We start from the raw sequence: 25706 nt of genomic DNA, 5'->3' as shown, positions 1-25706 counted from the left end.
TCATTTTTCACCGGCACATCTAAATTAAGTGATGATGTCTTGTTTTCCATTGCCACGTCTGATTTAAGTTGTGAGGCCCCTCTATCTTTTTTCCCTGTGATGTCCAAATTAAGTGATGATGTCTCTCAAGCTTTTTTGTCTGCCAAGTCCTTATTAAATGTTGACGTCCCTCCAGCTTTATTCTCTATGACGTCCAAAGGTAGTGATGACGTCCCTCCAGTTTTATTTTTTGTCACGTCTGACTGTGAAGATGAAGCCCTCCAAGCTTCAGTCCGTTTTGTAGCTGACTTGAGTGTTGGCCTCCCTCAGTCTCCAGTCCACGAAACATTAGATTGTAGAGACAATGTCCCCCGAGCTACAACCTGTGCAGCACCTGACTGTAATGTCTATGCTCCCCAAACTCAGTCAAACCAGCTACAGGATGATGAGACAACAATTATTGGTTAGTTTGCTACCACAATATAATCCAACACACACACACACACACTTTAAGGTTTATGCTTCAGATTGACTTTTTATGTTGACATCTCTTATTTATCTTTTAACAGACATCAGTTCACACCGTTATGAAATTGGCAGTCAGCTGGGTGAAGGAGGCTTTGGACAAGTTTATGCAGCGACTCGTTTGGATGATGGCCTACAGGTATCAGTTTGTATTACTTACATTATTTTTCTAGCTAATCATTTTTGTCCAATTATACTTGTCTCTCACTCTTAGTGTACATTAACTATTTAAAGCACTTGTCCTGTCAGACCTGTTAAGACTATTTAAATTCATGAAAATGTGCATGTCTATTCAGGGTTAATGTTTGAAATGATGTGAACTCTGCTGACAAATGAATTGTAAATCTTACACACATCCCTTTTTTGTTTTGTTGATCAGGTGGCGATAAAATTTGCATCTAACAAGAACACAGAGTTCATCGGCATTGTAAGTAGGCTGTGCTCTCTGTGTTTCTCCTCTCAGTCACTGTTTTCAATTTCAAAAATCTCATATTAACATTAATCACAGACTCTTAAGTGATTTTTCAGTATGCAATCTGCCATTGTCAACAGTTTGTCCTGGAATTGTTTAAGTCCTAACCATCGTAACAACTGTCTTTCTTCTAGGACGGTTATTCAGAACCTCTTCCTCTGGAGGTTGCTTTGCAAATTCTTGCAAATAAAGGCCCCAGGGTCGAGGAAATCATCCAGCTTCTGGACTGGCAGGTGGATCCTGACTATTACTTTATGGTCCTGGAGCGGCCCATGCCCTGTCAGTCCTTGTATGACTATTTAAAGCGCTACAAGGGCACCATGGAAGAGGACTTGGCACGAGTTATAATGCAACAGGCAGTATTCGCAGCTCGAATGTGCTGCCTTCGTGGAGTGTTGCACCGGGATATTAAGCTGGAAAACCTTCTGATTAACCCGGACACACTCGAAGTCAAACTGATTGACTTTGGCTGTGGTGCAGTCCTCACCGACGTGGGTTACACGTCCTTTGCTGGTATGTATGATGATCCCTCAAAGATATGAAGTGGGTGTCTAATGGGATCCTCTGTTGTGTATCAAATGGCATCAAATCATTTCTTGCATGATAACGAATATCTAGTTAAAATGCTGTGTTAATGGAAACAAAATGTCATCTCCAGGCACAAGAGAGTACTGCCCTCCTGAGTATCACATGACCGGCATGTACCACGGGGAACCAGCGACAGTGTGGTCACTCGGGATCCTCTTGTTTGTGATACTTTTCTGTAAATTTCCAAAGAGACGACACCTGCACAAGATTAATGATAAAAACTGGACCAAAGCTGGCTTGTCGAAAGGTGAGCTCTTCACTTCAGCATAAATCAGTTGTAAATCAGTGGCTTAGTTAAGAATGGTCATTGGGATCATTTGACTGTCCATCAAAGAGATCAGGTGTGAAGTTCAAAGTGATAATCAGACATCTCTCTCCTCTTTCTGCACAGAATGCTGCGATTTAATCCGCCGCTGTCTACAGATTGACCCAAAGCAGCGGATTGAACTGGGGAAACTCAGTCTCCACGACTGGTTTATGGTAAATACATTCTGATGATTTGAAGTATTTTTGATTTGCTTTGGTTTAATTATTAGACTATGGAAATTTGCTTTCTTGCTCTTTCTTTTTATACAGTTATATAGTCAGTCCTCATGCACTGCACTGTACTGCACCTTCCGAAACGATTTTACCTGTTCTTAAATATCCAATTTTATTACTCCAAGAATGTTGCCTCTCTTTGTTGTGCATTTGTTTTCTGTCCTGTTTGTGTATTTTGACACTAAACCTGATTTCTGTTGTTTCAGACTGCAGCCAAGGAGAATAACAACGACACAATAATGGGTGAGCTTGGTTCCATAAGCCTAACAGACAACACACACACACACACAGTCTTTACATGCTTTATACCTACTTTAATATGCACTTTTTTTAAGAATAGTTCATAAATAACACAGAAATTGACTTATTCAGCATTCAACAAGATTTCATTCACATTTATATACTGTAAATGTGTGTAAGGTGAAAGAATGTATTTTACACAGAAAAAAAAACCACATGTATATATTTTTTTCTTTATTGTAGGACTACTATAGTTTCCTTAAATAGTCCTGTAGGGTGTTAGTATTTTTTAAGCACAGATATTGCTGTCACTGATCAACATCATATCTTTTAACAGACATCAATTCATGCCGTTATGTAATCGACTGTCAGCTGAGTGAAGGAGGCTTTGGAACCGTTTATGCAGCGACTCGTTTGGACGATGGCCAAAAGGGTATCAGTTTTCATTACTATCTCGAATAGAATAACTTGATAATTATTTTTGTCCTGTATTATAGTCACCTGACTAATGCAAGCGCTCTAAATGTATCTTTTATTTACTATTTAAAGCTCTTAAATTGTCAGACCTTTTTAGACATGCTCTACATGTTTTTATTTAGATTCATGAAAATGTACGTCTGTTCAGGGCTAATGTTTGGAATGTTGTGAGCTCTGCTGACGAATGAATTGTAACCCTTACAAACATTGTTGTTTTGTTGATCAGGTGGGGATAAAAGTCGTCTCCAGCAGGAACACAAAGTTTATCAGCATTGTAAGTAGGCTGTGCTTTCTCTGTTTCTCCTCTCAGTCATTTTCAAACATCTCATTTTAACACTGATCACAGACTGGAAATGATTTTTCAGTCTGTCGTTGTCAAGAGTTTGTCCAAGTCCTATGTCCGTCTTTCTTCTAGGACGGTTGTTCCAAGCCTCTTCCTCTGGAGGTTGCTTTGCAAATTCTTGCAAACGAAGGCCCCAGGGTCGAGGAAATCATCCAGCTTCTGGACTGGCGGGTGGAGTCTGACCACTACATTTTGGTGCTAGAGCGGCCCGTTCCCTTTGAGGAACTGAACTGGTTTCTCCTGCAGCAAATGGGTACCATTCAAGAAGACGTGGCACGAATTATAATGTGCCAGGCAACATCCGCAGCTCAAACATGCTGCAGACGTGGAGTGTTTCACCGGGACATAAAGCTGGAAAACCTTCTGATTAACCCGGACACACTCAAAGTCAAATTAACTAACTTTGGGTGTGGTGAATTTCCTCAACGGTGTGGGTTACACGTCCTTCACTGGTATGTATGACCCCTCAAAGGTTATTGTGGGTCTCAAACTGAGGGCCGTTCACACACAGGACTCTGACTGAATCAAGCTCTCATGAAGCATCATGGAATGGGATCCACTGTTGAATCACATTAATTCTTGCATAGTAATGGTTATTCAGTTAAAATGCTATGTTAATGTAAACAAAATCTCTTTCCTCCAGGCACAAGAGAGTACTGCCCTCCTGAGTATCACATGACCGGCACGTACCACGGGGAACCAGCGACAGTGTGGTCACTCGGGATCCTCTTGTTTCTAATGCTGTGTGGGGAGTTTCCAAATAGACGAGACCTGCGCTTGATCGACGGCAAAAACTGGACCAAAGATGGCTTGTCGGAAGAATGCAGCGATTTTATTTGCTGCTGTCTGCAAATCAATCCAAACGAGCGGATTGAACTGGAGAAACTTAGTCTCCACGACTGGTTTATGGTGAGTACATTTGAATGATTTTCAAGTATTTTTGATTTGTTTTGGTTTATTTATCAGCTGTCATACAGTCAGATGATAAATCTTAATGCTGAATATTTATACTTTCTGATATATTTTTTTACTATAAATATGCTGCCTCTCTTTGATTGTTTTTATATATTGTGAAATGTATTTAAACAGTAAACCTAATTTCTGATTTTCTTGGTTTTTTGTTTTAGATTGCAGACAAGAAATGAGGGGGAGCAAAAGAAAATAGTGTAAGTAATGACAGGAACGACAGGAAGTTCAGTGACGGCCATGACAGGAAGCCAATGTACCCTGATGAAAATATGGCTGCCCCAGTCCTAAACTACAAACATTGTATAATAATCATAATATACAAAATAAAAATATAACTCTATTTCCAAAGTGCTAGAAATGCACTTTTCAAAATGATTGTCTTAATTTACACAAGTGTGGACACTTTTCACGATTTCTAATACACATAGCAGTATGACAAAAGTGCAGTGACCACATAAATGACCCAATAAACATAACATTTAAGCTTCTTCAACATCACTTTCTTTCAACCAACTTCAAGATGCATGGTTGAATTCTAAAGTAAAAAATGAATGTGTGACTTGCCATATCATTGTAGTTATCGCTACAGTTATTGTTCTTGGTGTGAACAGCTTTTAGATCAACTATAGAACTATAGAAATGATTCAGAAAGAAATGCACCTTTAAAAAAAAAAAGATATCGATGCTTTTTGCATTGCATATCAGTATTGACTTAAATACCAGACAGAAGTAATAAGACGTTTTCAAAGTATTGTTTCTCTCGCCGTGGCATTCTTCAGAGGCACATCCTCCCTCCCCAGACCTGGTCCCACAACCAGACTGTGAAAGCTGGGCAGCCATTTCTCAATCTCCTCCACACCATTGGGACTGTCTCTGGAGGAAAACACAGCCAGGAGAGAAACAGCACCATCATCCTCAAATCTCTCTCAACATGACAATAAATAAAATGTGCTTCAGTTACAGTTGGTTGAATCAAACATTCCTTGAAGTCCATAAACAATTACTTGTCAGAAACTCTTGTCTGTTGGCCACCAGAGATATTTAATAATATTTATTTGCAATCAAAGATTGTGTCTAATTAAGGTTCTTAGTGTACATTAACTATTTAAAGCACTTGTCCTGTCAGACCTGTTAAGACTATTTAAATTCATGAAAATGTGCATGTCTATTCAGGGTTAATGTTTGAAATGATGTGAACTCTGCTGACAAATGAATTGTAATCTTACACACATCCCTTTTTTGTTTTTGTTGATCAGGTGGCGATAAAATTTGCATCTAACAAGAACAACAGAGTTCATCGGCATTGTAAGTAGGCTGTGCTCTCTGTGTTTCTCCTCTCAGTCACTGTTTTCAATTTCAAACATCTTATATTAACATTAATCACCGACTCTAAGTGATTTTTCAGTATGCAATCTGCCATTGTCAACAGTTTGTCCTGGAATTGTTTAAGTCCTAACCATCGTAACAACTGTCTTTCTTCTAGGACGGTTATTCAGAACCCTCTTCCTCTGGAGGTTGCTTTGCAAATTCTTGCAAATAAAGGCCCCAGGGTCGAGGAAATCATCCAGCTTCTGGACTGGCAGGTGGATCCTGACTATTACTTTATGGTCCTGGAGCGGCCCATGCCCTGTCAGTCCTTGTATGACTATTTAAAGCGCTACAAGGGCACCATGGAAGAGGACTTGGCACGAGTTATAATGGAACAGGCAGTATTCGCAGCTCGAATGTGCTGCCTTCGTGGAGTGTTGCACCGGGATATTAAGCTGGAAAACCTTCTGATTAACCCGGACACACTCGAAGTCAAACTGATTGACTTTGGCTGTGGTGCAGTCCTCACCGACGTGGGTTACACGTCCTTTGCTGGTATGTATGATGATCCCTCAAAGATATGAAGGTAGTGGGTGTGTCTAATGGGATCCTCTGTTGTGTATCAAATGGCATCAAATCATTTCTTGCATGATAACGAATATCTAGTTAAAAATGCTGTGTTAATGGAAACAAAATGTCATCTCCAGGCACAAGAGAGTACTGCCCTCCTGAGTATCACATGACCGGCATGTACCACGGGGAACCAGCGACAGTGTGGTCACTCGGGATCCTCTTGTTTGTGATACTTTTCTGTAAATTTCCAAAGAGACGACACCTGCACAAGATTAATGATAAAAACTGGACCAAAGCTGCTTGTCGAAAGGTGAGCTCTTCACTTCAGCATAAATCAGTTGTAAATCAGTGGCTTAGTTAAGAATGGTCATTGGGATCACTTGACTGTCCATCAAAGAGATCAGGTGTGAAGTTCAAAGTGATAATCAGACATCTCTCTCCTCTTTCTGCACAGAATGCTGCGATTTAATCCGCCGGTGTCTACAGATTGACCCAAAGCAGCGGATTGAACTGGGGAAACTCAGTCTCCACGACTGGTTTATGGTAAATACATTCTGATGATTTGAAGTATTTTTGATTTGCTTTGGTTTAATTATTAGACTATGGACATTAGCTTTCTTACTCTTTCTTTTTATACAGTTATATAGTCAATCCTCATCCACTGCACTGTATGTTTAGACCTTCTGAAATGATTTTACCTCTTCTTAAATATCCAATTTTATTACTCCAAGAATGTTGCCTCTCTTTGTTGTGCATTTGTTTTCTGTCCTGTTTGTGTATTTTGACACTAAACCTGATTTCTGTTGTTTCAGACTGCAGCCAAGGAGAATAACAACGACACAATAATGGGTGAGCTTGGTTCCATAACACAAACAGACAACACACACACACACACACACACACACACACACACACACACACACACACACACACACACAGTCTTTACATGCTTTATACCTACTTTAATATGCACTTTTTTTAAGAATAGTTCATAAATAACACAGAAATTGACTTATTCAGCATTCAACAAGATTTCATTCACATTTATATACTGTAAATGTGTGTAAGGTGAAAATATGTATTTTACACAGAAAAAAAACACATGTATACATTTATTTCTTTATTTTATGACTACTATAGTATCCTTAAATAGTCCTGTAGGGTTAGTATCTTTTAAGCACAGATATTGCTGTCACTGATCAACATCATATCTTTTAACAGACATCAATTCATGCCGTTATGTAATCGACTGTCAGCTGAGTGAAGGAGGCTTTGGAACCCTTTATGCAGCGACTCGTTTGGACGATGGCCAAAAGGTATCAGTTTTCATTACTATCTCGAATAGAATAACTTGATAATTATTTTTGTCCTGTATTATAGTCACCTGACTAATGCAAGCGCTCTAAATGTATCTTTTATTTACTATTTACAGCTCTTAAATTGTCAGACCTTTTTAGACATGCTCTACATGTTTTTATTTAGATTCATGAAAATGTACGTCTGTTCAGGGCTAATGTTTGGAATGTTGTGAGCTCTGCTGACGAATGAATTGTAACTCTTACGAACATTGTTGTTTTGTTGATCAGGTGGGGATAAAAGTCGTCTCCAGCAGGAACACAAAGTTTATCAGCATTGTAAGTAGGCTGTGCTCTCTCGGTTTCTCCTCTCAGTCATTTTAAAACATCTCATATTAACACTGATCACAGACTGGAAATGATTTTTCAGTCTGTCATTGTCAAGAGTTGGTCCAAGTCCTATGTCCGTCTTTCTTCTAGGACGGTTGTTCCAAGCCTCTTCCTCTGGAGGTTGCTTTGCAAATTCTTGCAAACGAAGGCCCCAGGGTCGAGGAAATCATCCAGCTTCTGGACTGGCGGGTGGAGTCTGACCACTACATTTTGGTGCTAGAGCGGCCCGTTCCCTTTGAGGAACTGAACTGGTTTCTCCTGCAGCAAATGGGTACCATTCAAGAAGATGTGGCACGAATTATAATGTGCCAGGCAACATCCGCAGCTCAAACATGCTGCAGACGTGGAGTGTTTCACCGGGACATAAAGCTGGAAAACCTTCTGATTAACCCGGACACACTCAAAGTCAAATTAACTAACTTTGGGTGTGGTGATTTCCTCAACGGTGTGGGTTACACGTCCTTCACTGGTATGTATGACCCCTCAAAGGTTATTGTGGGTCTCAAACTGAGGGCCGTTCACACACAGGACTCTGACTGAATCAAGCTCTCATGAAGCATCATGGAATGGGATCCACTGTTGAATCACATTAATTCTTGTATAGTTATGGTTATTCAATTAAAATGCTATGTTGAAACAAAATCTCTTTCCTCCAGGCACAAGAGAGTACTGCCCTCCTGAGTATCACATGACCGGCACGTACCACGGGGAACCAGCGACAGTGTGGTCACTCGGGATCCTCTTGTTTCTAATGCTGTGTGGGGAGTTTCCAAATACACGAGACCTGCGCTTGATCAACGGCAAAAACTGGACCAAAGATGGCTTGTCGGAAGAATGCAGCGATTTTATTTGCTGCTGTCTGCAAATCAATCCAAAAGAGCGGATTGAACTGGAGAAACTTAGTCTCCACGACTGGTTTATGGTGAGTACATTTGAATGATTTTCAAGTATTTTTGATTTGTTTTGGTTTATTTATCAGCTGTCATACAGTCAGATGATAAATCTTAATGCTGATATATTCTTTTTACTATAAATATGCTGCCTCTCTTTGATTGTTTTTATATATTGTGAAATGTATTTAAACAGTTAACCTAATTTATTATCTTCTTTTTTTTTTTATAATACAGAAAACGAAGAAATGAGGGGGGGGCAAAAGAAAATAGTGTAAGTAATGACAGGAACGACAGGAAGTTCAGTGACGGCCATGACAGGAAGACAATGTACCCTGATAAAGATATTCATGGATGCCCCAGTCCTAAACTACAAACATTATATAATAATCATTAAATACAAAATAAAAATAATATATTAAAATATAACTCTATTTCCAAAGTGCTAGAAATACACTTTTCAAAATGATTGTCTTAATTTACACAAGTGTGGACACTTTTCACGTTTTCTAATACACATAGCAGTATGGCAAAAGTGTAGTGACCACATAAATGACCCAATAAACATAACATTTAAGCTTCTTCAACATCACTTTCTCTCAACCAACTTCAAGATGCATGGTTGAATTCTAAAGTAAAAAATGAATGTGTGACTTGCCGTATCATTGTAGTTATCGCTACAGTTATTGTTCTTGGTGTGAACGGCTTTTAGATCAACTATAGAACTATAGAAATGATTCAGAAAGAAATGCATCTTTAAAAAAAAAAAGATATCCATGCTTTTTGCATTGCATATCAGTATTGACTTAAATACCTGACAGAAGTAATAAGACGTTTTCAAAGTATTGTTTCTCTCGCCGTGGCATTCTTCAGAGGCACATCCTCCCTCCCCAGACCTGGTCCCACAACCAGACTGTGAAAGCTGGGCAGCCATTTCTCAATCTCCTCCACACCATTGGGACTGTCTCTGGAGGAAAACACAGCCAGGAGAGAAACAGCACCATCATCCTCAAATCTCTCTCAACATGACAATAAATAAAATGTGCTTCAGTTACAGTTGGTTGAATCAAACATTCCTTGAAGTCCATAAACAATTACTTGTCAGAAACTCTTGTCTGTTGGCCACCAGAGATATTTAATAATATTTATTTGCAGTCAAAGATTGTGTCTAATTAAGGTTCTGCTCACAGCACTGGATGGACGATAAGATCAGGACTGTAGGACTTGATGACCAGAGCCGCATGAGAACACATGAGACCGATCGGCTCCCTGGAAAACAGGTAGGATGAGTAGAAGGATAATGACTTGAAATAGAATGATATATCTGCCTTTTTAAATGTTTTTTAAAGTCTCGCGTTCTCACCAAGATTGCATTTATGTGATTATTATTGTGAAATAAAAACAATTTAAAGTGACTGTTTTCTATTGTAATATATTGTAAAATATAATTTCTGTGATCAAAGCTGAATTTTCAGCATAATTACTCCAGTCTTGAGTGTCACAAGATCCTTCAGAAATAATTATAAAATGCTTATTTACTGCTTAATAAATATTTCTGATTATTATCAATGTTGAAAACAGTTGTGCTGCTTCATATTTTTGTGGAAACCATGATACTTTTCTCTCAGGATTCTTTGATGAACAGATCCCACAGAAAAGGCAAAATGATACCACGAGTATGAATGTATGAAGTATGAATGAAGATTAGAAAAACACAATGGATTTTGAACAGAATACGTACTACTTTCAAAGCTGAAATAGCTGCAAAGAAAGGTGCTCCTGTGTTCCTGTCAAGAACAATACAAAAGGTTTCAGGAAGCAAACAGACAGAATATACAACAACAACAGCCTGCTGTAACATTCACATCACATAACAACTTATAAAATGCTATTGTTGCAGAGTACGCCTTGACTGTATGCAGTTTAAAGTGAAAATGTGGGAATTTAAAGGCCATAAGGATGTGAAAAGGCACCAATGATCAATAATTTAATAAATGTTTTTAAATAAAATTGTGAATTTTTTTTTATTACCTGTCACATCTTGCCTGGCTATGATTTTGTTTTTTTTTATTTTTTTTAATTTAAACCAATCTCTCCATTTTCCATTTCTGTATGTAGGATGATCAGAAGAGGGCTGCGTTCCTCCTCAAACAGCAGCGTAAGGCCGAAGAGGCACGAATACGTAAGCAGCAGCTGGAGGCGGAGTCAGAGCTAAAGCGAGATGAAGCCAGGTGTCAGTAACGGTCTGTCCAGAGTCTTTAAAGCTGCAGTCGGTAACTTTTGGGGCTCGCGTCTGGCGGAAGAACATTGTAGCCGGAGCTACTTCTCTCCAATATAAACAAAATCCACCGCTCCCGGCTCTTCTGCTCCAATCAGCGCAGGGCTGTGCCACAGTGTTGTTTTGAGTTGAAAATATAAAAAATATATATAATGAGCGAGTACATCATGAATCCATTTTCCAAACCGTGTTTTTGTCTTATCCTGAATCACTACGGTACACCTATAATAAGTGTTTATATTCGGACTATTTTAGTCTGGTTGGGGTCGGCCACGCTGCAGAGTAGCACAGTACCTGGGGTGTATTCCAGAAAGCAGGGTTAACTTACTGTGAACTAAACCCTGAACTCTCGGTTGATTAACCCCAAACCTTGCTTACTCGAGGTATGTGGTTCCAAAAAACGCGTCCGGGAATAAGTTCATTCAACTCAGAGTATGTTCCTGATTAAGACTCGAGACATTCTCAACAGAGCGACGAATCGACGAGTCACTATGGAAACGGACGCTAAGAAAAAGGCCGCCAAGCTGTTTCTTTCTTCTTCTTTTGTTCATTAGTTGTTTACATGCTTAGTGCATATCGCCACCTAATTGATGGTTGTGCAATCATTTTTATTTTTTTCCATTTAATCTTTAATCCTAGAGAATGTGAATTATATTGTTTGTTTTATGCTAATTATATATTAAGTCATATCAGATATGTATTTTGATTTAGAATTTAGACATTATCGAAAATGCATGTGTGAGATAATATAACATGTAATAAATAAATATAATAAATACAGATAAAATATATATAAGTTAAACCATTATGGGAAGGATGTCCCTTAATGTTTTATATTTTAGAACAGATACCTCTTATATATGCCAATAAAAGAAATACTCTATTCGAATTTTATTACCAGAAGTTAATTATTTATTTAGTACGCTTCCAGATTAACATAAGTTCTTATATATTATTATGGGTGTGTCATGAGTAAATAAAATAAATATTATATATATATAACAACATACACTAGATGAAATAGCTATATAACAGGACATATAATATTATATAATCGGCTTAGTGGCGCTACCTGTCCACCGCCACCACCTTTCGCTGAAGTATAAAACAGCGCTGCTCCTCAGGTTAAGTTCAGAGAGTGAGTCTATGACTACTAACATGAAAGTTACCTCTGTTTTTGGAACCGAAAGTTGAGGTTATCCGCTCACTTACTCTTAAACATACCCGGGTATGTCACATAACCTGCTTTCTGGAATACCCCCCTGGAGGAACAGGGTGTGTCCAAACCACGCCCACGTAACAGGAGGCCCTGCCCTAAATCACTGCATCGTGCTGAATCTTCCGGTTCTGCTCATAAGAAAGCTTTCCTTTTAATGTGCCATATTTCTGACTTGACATGCCTGAATTTGTGCATCTATACATGCTACATTTGATTTTAACATCACTCTTCCTCTCTCCAGCGGTTAGTCTTTGTTCTGCTCACTCCGGATCGTCTCTCTCATTGGCCTCTGCTGCTACTGAAGGTGACAGTGTGGCGTCAGGAGGGGCCAGTTCACACAGGTGAGTGGGAACAGACATCAGTGTGCAGCCCACTTTTCTGGACTTAAAATGATAGGTGTATGCCAAAATGTTGATTTTTTGTACATTATTTTAATTTATTTTTAATGCATTATTTTCTTTATTTTTAATTAATTAATTAATTTGTTTATTAATATTTATTTCTATTTATTTATTGTTAATTCATTTATGTATTTTAACTTTTTTTTATAATTTATTTAGATATTTTAGCACATCACACTTTGAGTTGACGATACACACTAGCTACTTCATAGCTACTTTATGTATTTTAATTTTTTTTATTAAATAATTTATTATACATTATTTTATTTTTAATGTATTTGTAGTGTATTTATTATCTTAGTTAATTTATTTTAGTTAATTTTCAATTTACTTATGTTTTTTAATTTATATATTTTAGTTATTAATGCATTTTTTATGAAATGCTGTATTTATTTTGTTTAATGTTTTGCAATTCATAATATATATATATATATATATATATATATTTGTAGATATATATATTATATATATATATATATATTCAAAAATCAAAACGTATTTGTCAGCAATTCATAACTCATATCTACATTTATCAGATAATAATAACACATAATTCCCGAATGTGTGTTGTAGGGGGGAATCTGTGGAATCTTTTCCCATACTGAGCCGAAATGCGAGCAGGAACATGGAACGAGACTGGGACAACGGCTCAACAGCCTCATCTATCACATCTGTAGCAGAATACAATGGTGAGACATACATTTTACAGCTCTTCTTGAATGTGTAAATACCGAATTATGTTACGTGTTTATTCAGCCAAAATAACTAAAGATTTCAGCACCATCAGCTCAGTTTATGTTTTTCCTTTCTGTCCTCAGGGCCCAAATTATTTAAGGAGCTGAGACGCGTAGATGCTCTCACCATCCACGCTCACCTGTGGCAGGCCAAGCGGCCGAGCACGTCAAAAAGAAAATGATCCCGTTGCTTTCCCATAGGCTAATGGATCCATCTGCTGCTTTCTGATTGGCTACTGGGTTATATTCCAGTCTCATAAACTGCCATTTTGATAATGAGCATGCCGGCTAATATTCTATTGGTCCACTAGACTCCCATTTTCCTATTGGCCACTGCGCTGTTACACAAGCAGAGCTGAGGAAGTCAGAAGTGGGTGGAGCTCGATGTTTGATTGACAGATTTAATGAATGTGTTTCAGGATTACGTCATCGTTCAGTGTTGGTTTTTTTTTAGGCAGGAATCTGCATGTGACACTTTTCTGTTTGATTTTACCATAGTATTAATTTACACAGGGAACAAAAGACGACACTCCCACTACTTGAACTATGAATTATGGTTGCTATCGTTACTCGAGCACGTGCGAATGTGTGTACGAGCGCGTCCGTTTTTTTTGCATTTCTCATACCTCTCCATATGCTGCTGTTCATCCATGACACTCACTTTAGCAGTGCAATGCAATGAACACGTGACAAGGGATCTGTGTGTGTGTGTGTGTGTGTGTGTCTGTGTGTGTGTGTGTAGATGCTGACCTCTTCATGGTTTTATCATGAAATGCTTCTGTGTTATCCATCTTTCCTTTTCTTCATGTATTCGTGCTGGCTGCTGAAAGTATTAATGTACTTTCCTAATTCTTTACTAAAGAATCAGATTGTCATAGAAACACATTGCCACTGATTGTGTGTGTGTGTGTGTCTTCAGTAAAGAATGTATGCACTCCAGGGACTCCTGTGAGCAGGGCTTTCTGTTGTACATGTTTGGATTGTACAAAACTTTGCTTTAACTTTTCTTTATTAGCCTATTATTATTATTTACTATATATTTATTTTAAAGAAGAACACTGAAGTTTAATAAATTTTACAACCAAAATGATGACTTGCTTGTGGTGTAATTTTAACAATCTGACCAAAATAGAAATCAAAAATATCCTAATATTCGTTAATGTAACTCTTTTCTGGGGGGCAGCAAACTGATCAAAGATCGTGAGTCTATCGCTCTTAGCCTAGTTTTTGGTCTATTCTGCCAGTGCGCCTGAACCCCTCCCAATATCGCCATCCACGGCTCTCTGACCTTCCTCATCGATGACAGCCAGGTGACGAACGATCATATTTGCTCTGAAGTTTTGGCACTGTTTGTCACTGCTGTGAAATTTAAATTCTATTAAAACATCTCAATACAGCTGAACTTAACTCTCCATTATGCTTAACAAGCAAGCTAGTCTGGCGTTGGCATAACTTAAGCGTCATGCAAGGTCTAAAATTCCCCCAAAATTCAAGAGAAGAACTGCCACCTTATGAGTTTTTATTTTTATTTATTTATTTGTTAACTATTTATGTTTTTATAACTTAATATAGTTAAACATCGCTCCAGTATAGTGCTATTTTCCAGAATATCAGCACAATTGCATGTGGCATTCATTTTATACAACTGCTCAATAAACAGTTTGTTTGACAATTATTTAGGCAACATTGTACATTTTGACTGTTTCTGCTTTATTTTGCTGATGAATCGTGAGTCGTTGATTCATTCATAAAGTGAACTTTGCTTCTTTCATGAATGAATCAGTCGGTTTGCAATAATTCAAATGAATGAAAGTTTTTATTCTTAAGACATACAGCCCCCTATAGCGGTTTCAGTTTCACATAAGAGAATAATTTCATTTTCATAACATTATTTATGCAATTGTAATACCAATGTAATTTGATAAATGGTAATGGTAATATAGATTTTGTTGATTGGCAACAGCCTTATAGTATAGCGTTAATTTTAGATTTTTTTAACAGCCTTTAACTATTTTTATATAAATAATAATTAAAATTATGCCTTAAATAAACTTAACTACATGTGTCAAAGTATAATTTGTCATATCTTGTGTTTTAATGACGATATAAGAGCTCGCGATCACCACACACTGCTCGTTTTAATTCATGCGAGTCAAACAACTTAAATGCACATCACACACGTCATTTACAGCGCAAAATACATGTCAATATTAGTCCATTCTTATCTGTAAACGACTTAAACTGGGAACGTTTAATAAGAAAGCATTGACATACTACACAAGCACAATGTTACCCACGCTACGAACTATTACGCAGGAGCCACGCCCACCTCGGAAAACGGACCAATCAGCAACGGCCTTCAGCAACAGGTATTGGAATGTCAGTTGGTTCGTGACGTCACAGTAATATTCCAGTATAAAAAGGCTCACTTTGATTTGTTTGATAAATCACTTGCAGTTCGTTGCTAGTTGCATTGTTTGCTCTTTGCACATCTCGCAGCCAACGCTAGTCGTTTTATTGCTAGTTCAGTGCATTCTAGTATTTTTCTCACTTTGTATTTCTTCCAGCCAACGCTAGTTACTATTTCAAAATGTTACTTACGTTGCTAGGACTAACTGCTTTAATTCTAAGAGAGAGGAAAAAAGTCAACGACACTCACTCAGGTCAAGAAGAAAATGCAGACCAGAGTGATGCACCACCTGTGAGGAGTTGTGATGGTAACTGATATGCAGGGGCGGATTTAGTGAATTGGGGGGCCCCAGGCAAATATAGGAATGGGGCCCTATACATTTGCACACATTAACCTAGATCAACCTTGCGGTCCTTTTTTGTCGTGATGCTTGCTGCTGCACAATGGTGCCACATTGTTGTGTCCAATGTTTCTAAATTTTTTTATGTACATGTTAAAATAGGATTCCTTCATTAACATTTACATTTAAATCATTTAGCAGACACTTTTTATTATTTCATGTTGTAGACCATGAAATAGCAATTGATTAACCTCACAATTGAACCTTTTTTCAAGAAAAGGGATCAGAAGTATAAAATTACTATATTATTTAAAATGGATTTATGTGGGTGAATTTTTGCATTGGTCTGAACAAAAACCTGCAGACTGGATTATTGAAAATGCACATTCATTCTCTACCAGTAGGAGGTGCTTTTGGAACGTAAGAAATATAGTGGTTTCCCCGATAACGGCTGTAAACAAAGCAGTGCTCCGCTCATAAATGATCCTTTATCAGGTAAAATGAAAATGCGATCTAAACTTTTCTGAAGACTAAAGGTTTCTGAGGTTCATTCCGATTAGTGAGAATGAGAAGAGTATGAAAAAAGTATACCCTATATTGATGAGTAAAGTCCACTCTTGAGTTACCAGCATAAGCCTACATTTAATTTTAGTCATTTTAACTTAGGGCTGTCAATCAATTAAAACATTTAATCGTGATTAATCGCATGATTGTCATGAGTTAACTTGTGAATAATCGCAACTTAATTGCACATTTTTATCTATTCTAAATCTAAATGTACCTTAAATTAATACCCCTTCCCCGGTTTCACAGACAAGGCTTAAGATAGTCTCAGACTAAAATGCATGTTTGAGCTGTTTCAGCTGATAATATCCCGGGACTTTAAGTTTTTAATACTCTAATCAACATGGGCATGGACAAATACTGATGCTTTATGCAATATATGTTTATGAGTGAAACCATAGTTAACAGAGCATGAAGTTCTGTTGTCAGACAACGGGGATGAATATGAAATAGTGACTGAAACGCGACCCATTAAGACTACATAAACAGCTCTCCCTTCCAAGATGTTAATCTGCACAAAAATCCCGATTTATAGTATAATCGTGCCGTTTTCTGATAAAATCAAATAGGCTACACATAAGATAAGACACTAGCTGTGCTATGATTTGTAACAACCGCACATGTAAAATTAGAGAAGCAACATATATCTGTGTTTTAACTGAAAGCGCAGCTCCTTTCAGCCGCTCGCTGAACAGAGCGGACTCAGAGAGAGAAGTGTGTGCGCGCGCTGGGAAAGAGAGACCTCGCGCTCGTGCAGCAGTCAGCTTCAGATGCATGATTTTCATTTGCTACAAGCAGGATACACAAGAAGCACGTTCAACTCGGAAACGCAGACCGTTGTCGTGGTAACAAACACCGTAAACAGCAACCGTTCGCGTGTCCGCGCTTATTGCGCATCTCCTATATGAAAAGCATTTTAGGGGGCCCCCTGGCTTTGGGGGCCCAAGGCAGTCACCTACCTTTGCCTAATGGGTAAGTCCGCCCCCTGCTGATATGTCCATGTTATGAATATGAATATATAACTCCCTTTCTGTACTGGAGTCTGCATAGGACTCTACACTTATTTGGATATTTAAGGTTTTTTTGGAGGACAGTGAAGAATTTAGGGGCTTAGTTGAAGATTAGTTTTATAAAGTCTGTAATGCAGCATAACACAAATTATACTACACAAACACAATTCAGAAACAAACTCAACACATGACGTGTTACTTTCAAGTTTTCAACTCTTTCAAGTTCATATTTTAATTTACACAAAAACTGAAATTCACAAATGGAATTTGCAAATCAATATTACTGTAATTACATTAAGTGATGTTTTAATTCATTTTAATGACATGACACCTAATTTAATGTCTGAATATCATGACCTGGTCACACAAATGTTTAAGTTACATGCTAAGGATACATGCAAGCTTTGGATGACCTTATTAATATTCATACACAACACTAATTTAGGAGCTGTAAAGGCTTTTTTAATGTTTGATTGTTTTTTAAACATTTCTTTTATTTAAAAACACAATGCTCATGAACATGCCAGAAAAAAGACATCATACATGCACGGAATATACAGCAAGCTTATAGTTGCAGTAATATGAATATCCGTTAATATAGTTATAAAATATTTCATAAATGTTCTTTTAATGATTAATGTCTTTTGGTCCATATTTTCCCCTTTAGGTCAAGAAGTTGATGACACAGATACAGTCTGTGCCGCATCCGACTCTGCTGTTCACTTCTCTCCAGCTTCTTTCGGTGCTGCGTCCAGCTGTACCGATGACGTCCCCCAAACTACAGTCTGTGCCGCGTCCAGCTGTACCGATGACGTCCCCCAGACTACAGTCTGTGCCGCGTCCAGCTGTACCGATGACGTCCCCCAGACTACAGTCTGTGCCGCGTCCAGCTGAACCCACAAACTACACCAAACTACACTCCCAGCCGCGTCCAGCTGTACCGATGACGTCCCCCAGACTACAGTCTGTGCCGCGTCCAGCTGTACCGATGACGTCCCCCAGACTACAGTCTTGGCCAGCGCCCAGCTGTACCGATGACATCCCCCAGACTACAGTCTGTGCCGCGTCCAGCTGTACCGATGACGTCCCCCAGACTACAGTCTGTGCCGCGTCCAGTTGTATTGATGACGTCCCCCAGACTACAGTCTGTGCCGCGTCCAGCTGTACCGATGACGTCCTGAAGTCCCCAAACTACGCCGAGTCCAGCTGTACCGATGACGTCCCCCAGACTACAGTCTGTGCCACGTCCAGCTGTACCGATGACGTCCCCCAAACTACAGTCTGTGCTGCGTCCAGCTGTACCAATGACGTCCCTCAAACTACACTCTGTGCCACGTCCAGCTGTACCAATGACGTCCCCCAGACTACAGTCTGTGCCGCGCCCAGCTGTACCGATGACGTCCCCCAAACTACAGTCTGTGCCGCGTCCAGCTGTACTGATGACGTCCCCCAAACTACAGTCTGTGCCGCGTCCAGCTGTAGTGATGAAGTCCCCCAAATTTCCAGCTGTACTGATGACGACAATTCTGCCAGATTAAGTGATGATGTCTCATTTTTCACTGCCACGCCCAAATTAAGTGATGACGTCTCATTTTTCACCGGCACATCTAATTAAGTGATGACTCTTGTTTTCCATTGCCACGTCTGATTTAAGTTGTGAGGGCCCCTCTATCTTTTTTCCCTGTGATGTCCAAATTAAGTGATGACGTCTCTCAAGCTTTTTTGTCTGCCAAGTCCTTATTAAATGTTGACGTCCCTCCAGCTTTATTCTCTATGACGTCCATAGGTAGTGATGACGTCCCTCCAGTTTTATTTTTTGTCACGTCTGACTGTGGAGATGAAGCCCTCCAAGCTTCAGTCCGTTTTGTAGCTGACTTGAGTGTTGGCGTCCCTCAGTCTCCAGTCCACGAAACATTAGACTGTAGAGACAATGTCCCCCGAGCTACAACCTGTGCAGCACCTGACTGTAGTGTCTATGCTCCCCAAACTCAGTCAAGCCAGCTACAGGATGATGAGAAAACAATTATTGGTTAGTTTGCTACCACAATATAATCCAACACACACACACACACACTTTAAGGTTTATGCTTCAGATTGACTTTTTATGTTGACGTCTCTTATTTATCTTTTAACAGACATCAATTCACACCGTTATGAAATTGGCAGTCAGCTGGGTGAAGGAGGCTTTGGACAAGTTTATGCAGCGACTCGTTTGGATGATGGCCTACAGGTATCAGTTTGTATTACTTACATTATTTTTCTAGCTAATCATTTTTGTCCTATTATACTTGTCTCTCACTCCTAGTGTACATTAACTATTTAAAGCACTTGTCCTGTCAGACCTGTTAAGACTATTTAAATTCATGAAAATGTGGATGTCTATTCAGGGTTAATGTTTGAAATGATGTGAACTCTGCTGACAAATGAATTGTAAATCTTACACACATCCCTTTTTTGTTTTGTTGATCAGGTGGCGATAAAATTTGCATCTAACAAGAACACAGAGTTCATCGGCATTGTAAGTAGGCTGTGCTCTCTGTGTTTCTCCTCTCAGTCACTGTTTTCAATTTCAAACATCTCATATTAACATTAAGACTAGTACTCTAAGTGATTTTTCAGTATGCAATCTGCCATTGTCAACAGTTTGTCCTCGAATTGTTTAAGTCCTAACCATCTTAACAACTGTCTTTCTTCTAGAACGGTTATTCTAAACCTCTTCCTCTGGAGGTTGCTTTGCAAATTCTTGCAAATAAAGGCCCCAGGGTTCAGGAAATCATCCAGCTTCTGGACTGGCAGGTGGAGCCTGACTATTACTTTATGGTGCTAGAGCGGCCCATGCCCTGTCAGTCCTTGTATGAATATTTAAAGTGCCACGAGGGCACCATTGAAGAGGACTTGGCACGAGTTATAATGCAACAGGCAGTATTCGCAGCTCGAATGTGCTGCCTTCGTGGAGTGTTCACCGGGATATTAAGCTGGAAAACCTTCTGATTAACCCGGACACACTCGAAGTCAAATTGATTGACTTTGGCTGTGGTGCAGTCCTCACCGACGTGGGTTACACGTCCTTTGCTGGTATGTATGATGATCCCTCAAAGCTGTGAAGTGGGTGTCTAATGGGATCTTCTGTTGTGAATCAAATGGCATCAAATCATTTCTTGCATGATAACGAATATCTAGTTAAAATGCTGTGTTAATGGAAACAAAATGTCATCTCCAGGCACAAGAGAGTACTGCCCTCCTGAGTATCACATGACCGGCATGTACCACGGGGAACCAGCGACAGTGTGGTCACTCGGGATCCTCTTGTTTGTGATACTTTTCTGTAAATTTCCAAAGAGACGACACCTGCACAAGATTAATGATAAAAACTGGACCAAAGCTGGCTTGTCGAAAGGTGAGCTCTTCACTTCAGCATAAATCAGTTGTAAATCAGTGGCTTAGTTAAGAGTGGTCATTGGGATCATTTGACTGTCCATCAAAGAGATCAGGTGTGAAGTTCAAAGTGATAATCAGACATCTCTCTCCTCTTTCTGCACAGAATGCTGCGATTTAATCCGCCGCTGTCTACAGATTGACCCAAAGCAGCGGATTGAACTGGGGAAACTCAGTCTCCACGACTGGTTTATGGTAAATACATTCTGATGATGATGAAGTATTTTTGATTTGCTTTGGTTTAATTATTAGACTATGGAAATTTGCTTTCTTACTCTTTCTTTTTATACAGTTATATAGTCAATCCTCATCAACTGCACTGTATGTTTAGACCTTCCGAAATGATTTTACCTGTTCTTAAATATCCTAATTTTATTACTCCAAGAATGTTGCCTCTCTTTGTTGTGCATTTGTTTTCTGTCCTGTTTGTGTATTTTGACACTAAACCTGATTTCTGTTGTTTCAGACTGCAGCCAAGGAGAATAACAACGACACAATAATGGGTGAGCTTGGTACCATAAGCCTAACAGACAACACACACACACACACACACACACACACACACACACACACACACAGTCTTTACATGCTTTATACCTACTTTAATATGCACTTTTTTTAAGAATAGTTCATAAATAACAGAAATTGACTTATTCAGCATTCAACAAGATTTCATTCACATTTATATACTGTAAATGTGTGTAAGGTGAAAGTATGTATTTTACACAGAAAAAAAAAACCCACATGTATATATTTTTTTTTCTTTATTTTATGACTACTATAGTTTCCTTAAATAGTCCTGTAGGGTGTTAGTATTTTTTAAGCACAGATATTGCTGTCACTGATCAACATCATATCTTTTAACAGACATCAATTCATGCCGTTATGTAATCGACTGTCAGCTGAGTGAAGGAGGCTTTGGAACCCTTTATGCAGCGACTCGTTTGGACGATGGCCAAAAGGTATCAGTTTTCATTACTATCATCGAATAGAATAACTTGATAATTATTTTTGTCCTGTATTATAGTCACCTGACTAATGCAAGCGCTCTAAATGTATCTTTTATTTACTATTTAAAGCTCTTAAATTGTCAGACCTGTTTAGACATGCTCTACATGTTTTTATTTAGATTCATGAAAATGTACGTCTGTTCAGGGCTAATGTTTGGAGTGTTGTGAGCTCTGCTGATGAATGAATTGTAACTCTTACGAACATTGTTGTTTTGTTGATCAGGTGGGGATAAAAGTCGTCTCCAGCAGGAACACAAAGTTTATCGGCATTGTAAGTAGTGTGCTCTCTCGGTTTGGAACTCAGTCATTTTAAAACATCTCATATTAACACTGATCACAGACTGGAAATGATTTTTCAGTCTGTCATTGTCAAGAGTTTGTCCTTCCTATGTCCGTCTTTCTTCTAGTTTGTTCCAAGCCTCTTCCTCTAGAGGTTGCTTTGCAAATTCTTGCAAACGAAGGCCCCAGGGTCGAGGAAATCATCCAGCTTCTGGACTGGCGGGTGGAGTCTGACCACTACATTTTGGTGCTAGAGCGGCCCGTTCCCTTTGAGGAACTGAACTGGTTTCTTCTGCAGCAAATGGGTACCATTCAAGAAGACGTGGCACGAATTATAATGTGCCAGGCAACATCCGCAGCTCAAACATGCTGCAGACGTGGAGTGTTTCACCGGGACATAAAGCTGGAAAACCTTCTGATTAACCCGGACACACTCAAAGTCAAATTAACTAACTTTGGGTGTGGTGATTTCCTCAACGGTGTGGGTTACACGTCCTTCACTGGTATGTATGACCCCTCAAAGGTTATTGTGGGTCTCAAACTGAGGGCCGTTCACACAGGACTCTGACTGAATCAAGCTCTCATGAAGCATCATGGAATGGGATCCACTGTTGAATCACATTAATTCTTGTATAGTAATGGTTATTCAATTAAAATGCTATGTGAACAAAATCTCTTTCCTCCAGGCACAAGAGAGTACTGCCCTCCTGAGTATCACATGACCGGCACGTACCACGGGGAACCAGCGACAGTGTGGTCACTCGGGATCCTCTTGTTTCTAATGCTGTGTGGGGAGTTTCCAAATAGACGAGACCTGCGCTTGATCGACGGTAAAAACTGGAACAAAGATGGCTTGTCGGAAGAATGCAGCGATTTTATTTGCTGCTGTCTGCAAATCAATCCAAACGAGCGGATTGAACTGGAGAAACTTAGTCTCCACGACTGGTTTATGGTGAGTACATTTGAATGATTTTCAAGTATTTTTGATTTGTTTTGGTTTATCATCATACAGTCAGATGATAAATCTTAATGCTGAATATTTATACTTTCTGATATATTTTTTTACTATAAATATGCTGCCTCTCTTTGATTGTTTTTATATATTGTGAAATGTATTTAAACAGTTAACCTAATTTCTGATTTTCTTGGTTTTTGTTTTAGATTGCAGACGAGAAGAAATGAGGGGGAGCAAAAGAAAATAGTGTAAGTAATGACAGGAAAGACAGGAAGTTCAGTGACGGCCATGACAGGAAGACAATGTACCCTGATGAAAATATTCATGGATGCCCCAGTCCTAAACTACAAACATTATATAATAATCATTATATACAAAATAAAAATAATATATTAAAAATATAACTCTATTAAAAAGTAATAACAGATAAGTAAATAAACAGGTGCTTAAAATATAATTAAATAAAAAGGAGCACTGCTATGTTTTATATTTATTATTTAATATAAAAAGTTTGTTATTATTATTATTATTAATAAATATCATTAAATAAATAAAGAAGAATGCATGAAATTAAATGAAATTTTATATAACAACAGATTTCAATATATACAATTATAAAAAAAAATTAAAAATAATATATTAGAAACAAAGCTATCAAATAATAATTGTGCATGAAATTAAATTACATTTTCAATAACAACAGTATAGTTTATAAAATATATGAATATACATTATATAAATTTTTGAATAAATAAATATAAATTATATATAAATATGTGTGTGTGTTATGTTTGTGTATATATATACTTTGGTTTTAATGGTCAAAGAGTGAGATCTGAGCAAGTAAACATTTCGTATTTGACAATTGTTAAAGGGCTCATATGATGCTACATGCACTTTCACAAGTTGTTTGAACTGAAATGTGTGTTGGCAGTGTGTGCACACAACCACCCTAAAATGATAAAAATCCAGCCAGTTTTTTTTTTTTTCGTGCGCTCAAATCTTTACCCTTTTCTCAAATCGAGCCGATCTCAGATAACTGTCTGTGTGATGTCACAAAAACAGGCCCCTCCCACGATAGTTTGATTGACAGTAGCGTTTTAGCACAGACTGGACTGGCGTCTTACCTTAGCTCCGCCCTGAGTGACTGTCATCAGTCCGCCGGAGCAAGTGTAGACAAGAATGACTCCTTAGTGATTGAGATGTTCTTTTGTTGGATGTAATAATGAACATAGCAGTCGTCATTTACTCCCGACATATGAGCCGCTGAAGACGCAGTGGATTACCTTTGTTTTTGAAGGGAATGCACCCCGATCTACATAAATGCGTCTATGTTCGTGCAAATCATTCGTGATCCAGCTTCACCAACAGAAGAAGTGAGTATAAGGTTTTTTTAATGAATCTTTGCAAATCACCTTTCCTAATAATGTGCCTTTCTCTTCTGCTGGGAAGAGAGGGGCGGGGTCAGCAGAGCTCATTAACATTTAAAGGAAAATGCTACAAAACTGCGTGCTCTGAAAAGAGCTGTTTTTGACAGGGTAAAAAGGGTGTTTTTTACACTACCATTAAGAATTTTTAACCAAACTATGTTACAGACTTTTCATTAAGAACCTTAAGAATTATATAAACTTGTGGAAAATGGGCATCCTATGACCCCTTTAAACAACCGACAGTAATATCCAGGGATACAAACAACTCAATATTCAGAACTAGTAGTTAATGCTGTATTTAAATGCGTCTCAGAGATATGTCTCTTTTCTGTATGCACGTGCAGTTGCAGGAAATCAAGAGGCATAAGCTTTGACTAAAAAACAGCAAACTAGATACAAGCCCATAATAAACCTAAACAAATACAAATGCTTTATATTGGAAATAATACCAAAATCGCATCTGCCTACTTTATGAACTCCAGAAACTGGTTCGCTTTATGAACCAAACCTTAATAACAGACCAAAAGACATTTATGATAGGTGGACATGGCAACACCTCAAGAACACACTTTGTGATTGTAAAGCCGCCTTCCAAACATAAACAAAACACGTCGTCTCTGTCGCCTCAGTCAGTCAACATTCTGCTAAAATGTTCAGGTTTGGACCGGGGATTAGAGGGGATTTTTGGTCACTTTTCCAGCTAAATCAGCTTTAACCAGCAAACCCAGTCTGGACAAATTTCATCAGGTTGTTTATTGAACAAGCAGCTCTTTTGATATATTTTGTGATATACAAACAGTACAGATGTAATGGAGTGTCTCTCTCTGTCTTTTTGTCATTTAAGAATTCTGTCTAGTATGGAGTTATTGCCAGAGGACACGTGACAATGAACATTACAAATGTGCAATTAGAAGAAAACTAGAATATGAAAGCTCAGAATATGGTAAGTGCAGATTTACTGGATTAATTACTAGTATTGCTAGAGTGAAATTTATTACATGATACATAGCATCTTATTGTTTCCTTATTTCTGTTTTTCATTAACAAACCTC

General features: G+C 38.4%; 3 protein-coding genes, 1 long non-coding RNA gene and 1 pseudogene across 4 annotated transcripts; 4 read left to right on the top strand and 1 right to left on the bottom strand.

The window, feature by feature from the left end:
* LOC109048908 (CBL-interacting protein kinase 24-like) lies at positions 1-14518 on the top strand. The gene is given in 19 exon segments (XM_042748117.1): positions 1-442; positions 549-643; positions 884-931; positions 1111-1489; positions 1635-1811; positions 1956-2044; positions 2311-2347; positions 2682-2777; positions 3049-3095; positions 3237-3581; positions 3583-3616; positions 3808-4073; positions 4292-4330; positions 4913-5216; positions 9767-9869; positions 10708-10820; positions 12328-12427; positions 13061-13176; positions 13306-14518. Coding segments are annotated over 13 exon segments (1974 nt in total). The 5' UTR covers positions 1-99; the 3' UTR covers positions 4310-4330; positions 4913-5216; positions 9767-9869; positions 10708-10820; positions 12328-12427; positions 13061-13176; positions 13306-14518.
* Positions 5450-6483, top strand: LOC122141214 (serine/threonine-protein kinase pim-2-like). Its single transcript, XM_042747837.1, has 3 exons — positions 5450-5996; positions 6149-6324; positions 6469-6483. The coding sequence occupies exons 1-3, from the start codon at positions 5540-5542 to the stop codon at positions 6481-6483; spliced, it is 648 nt and encodes a 215-aa protein (XP_042603771.1). The 5' UTR covers positions 5450-5539.
* LOC109048917 lies at positions 6392-8732 on the top strand (annotated as a pseudogene).
* LOC109048919 lies at positions 8849-10659 on the bottom strand. The gene is made up of 4 exons (XR_006157651.1): positions 10621-10659; positions 10331-10376; positions 9778-9858; positions 8849-9556 (listed from the first exon to the last, which is right to left on the bottom strand). It is a non-coding gene; the product is annotated as an uncharacterized LOC109048919 (long non-coding RNA).
* A 1104-nt stretch (positions 14519-15622) lies between the features above and the next one.
* On the top strand, positions 15623-23609 carry LOC109048915. The gene is given in 16 exon segments (XM_042747835.1): positions 15623-15938; positions 18213-18422; positions 18526-19122; positions 19200-19574; positions 19681-19775; positions 20016-20063; positions 20243-20501; positions 20504-20688; positions 20726-20942; positions 21087-21175; positions 21447-21483; positions 21848-21942; positions 22214-22265; positions 22398-22772; positions 22956-23221; positions 23431-23609. Coding segments are annotated over 16 exon segments (3048 nt in total). The 5' UTR covers positions 15623-15811; the 3' UTR covers positions 23452-23609.
* The last annotated feature ends 2097 nt before the right edge of the window (positions 23610-25706 follow it).

This window comes from Cyprinus carpio, chromosome B21 (genome assembly GCF_018340385.1).
Source record: "Cyprinus carpio isolate SPL01 chromosome B21, ASM1834038v1, whole genome shotgun sequence".
In the NCBI taxonomy this organism is placed as follows: domain Eukaryota; kingdom Metazoa; phylum Chordata; class Actinopteri; order Cypriniformes; family Cyprinidae; genus Cyprinus; species Cyprinus carpio.
This window is presented reverse-complemented; position numbering and strand designations above follow the sequence as displayed.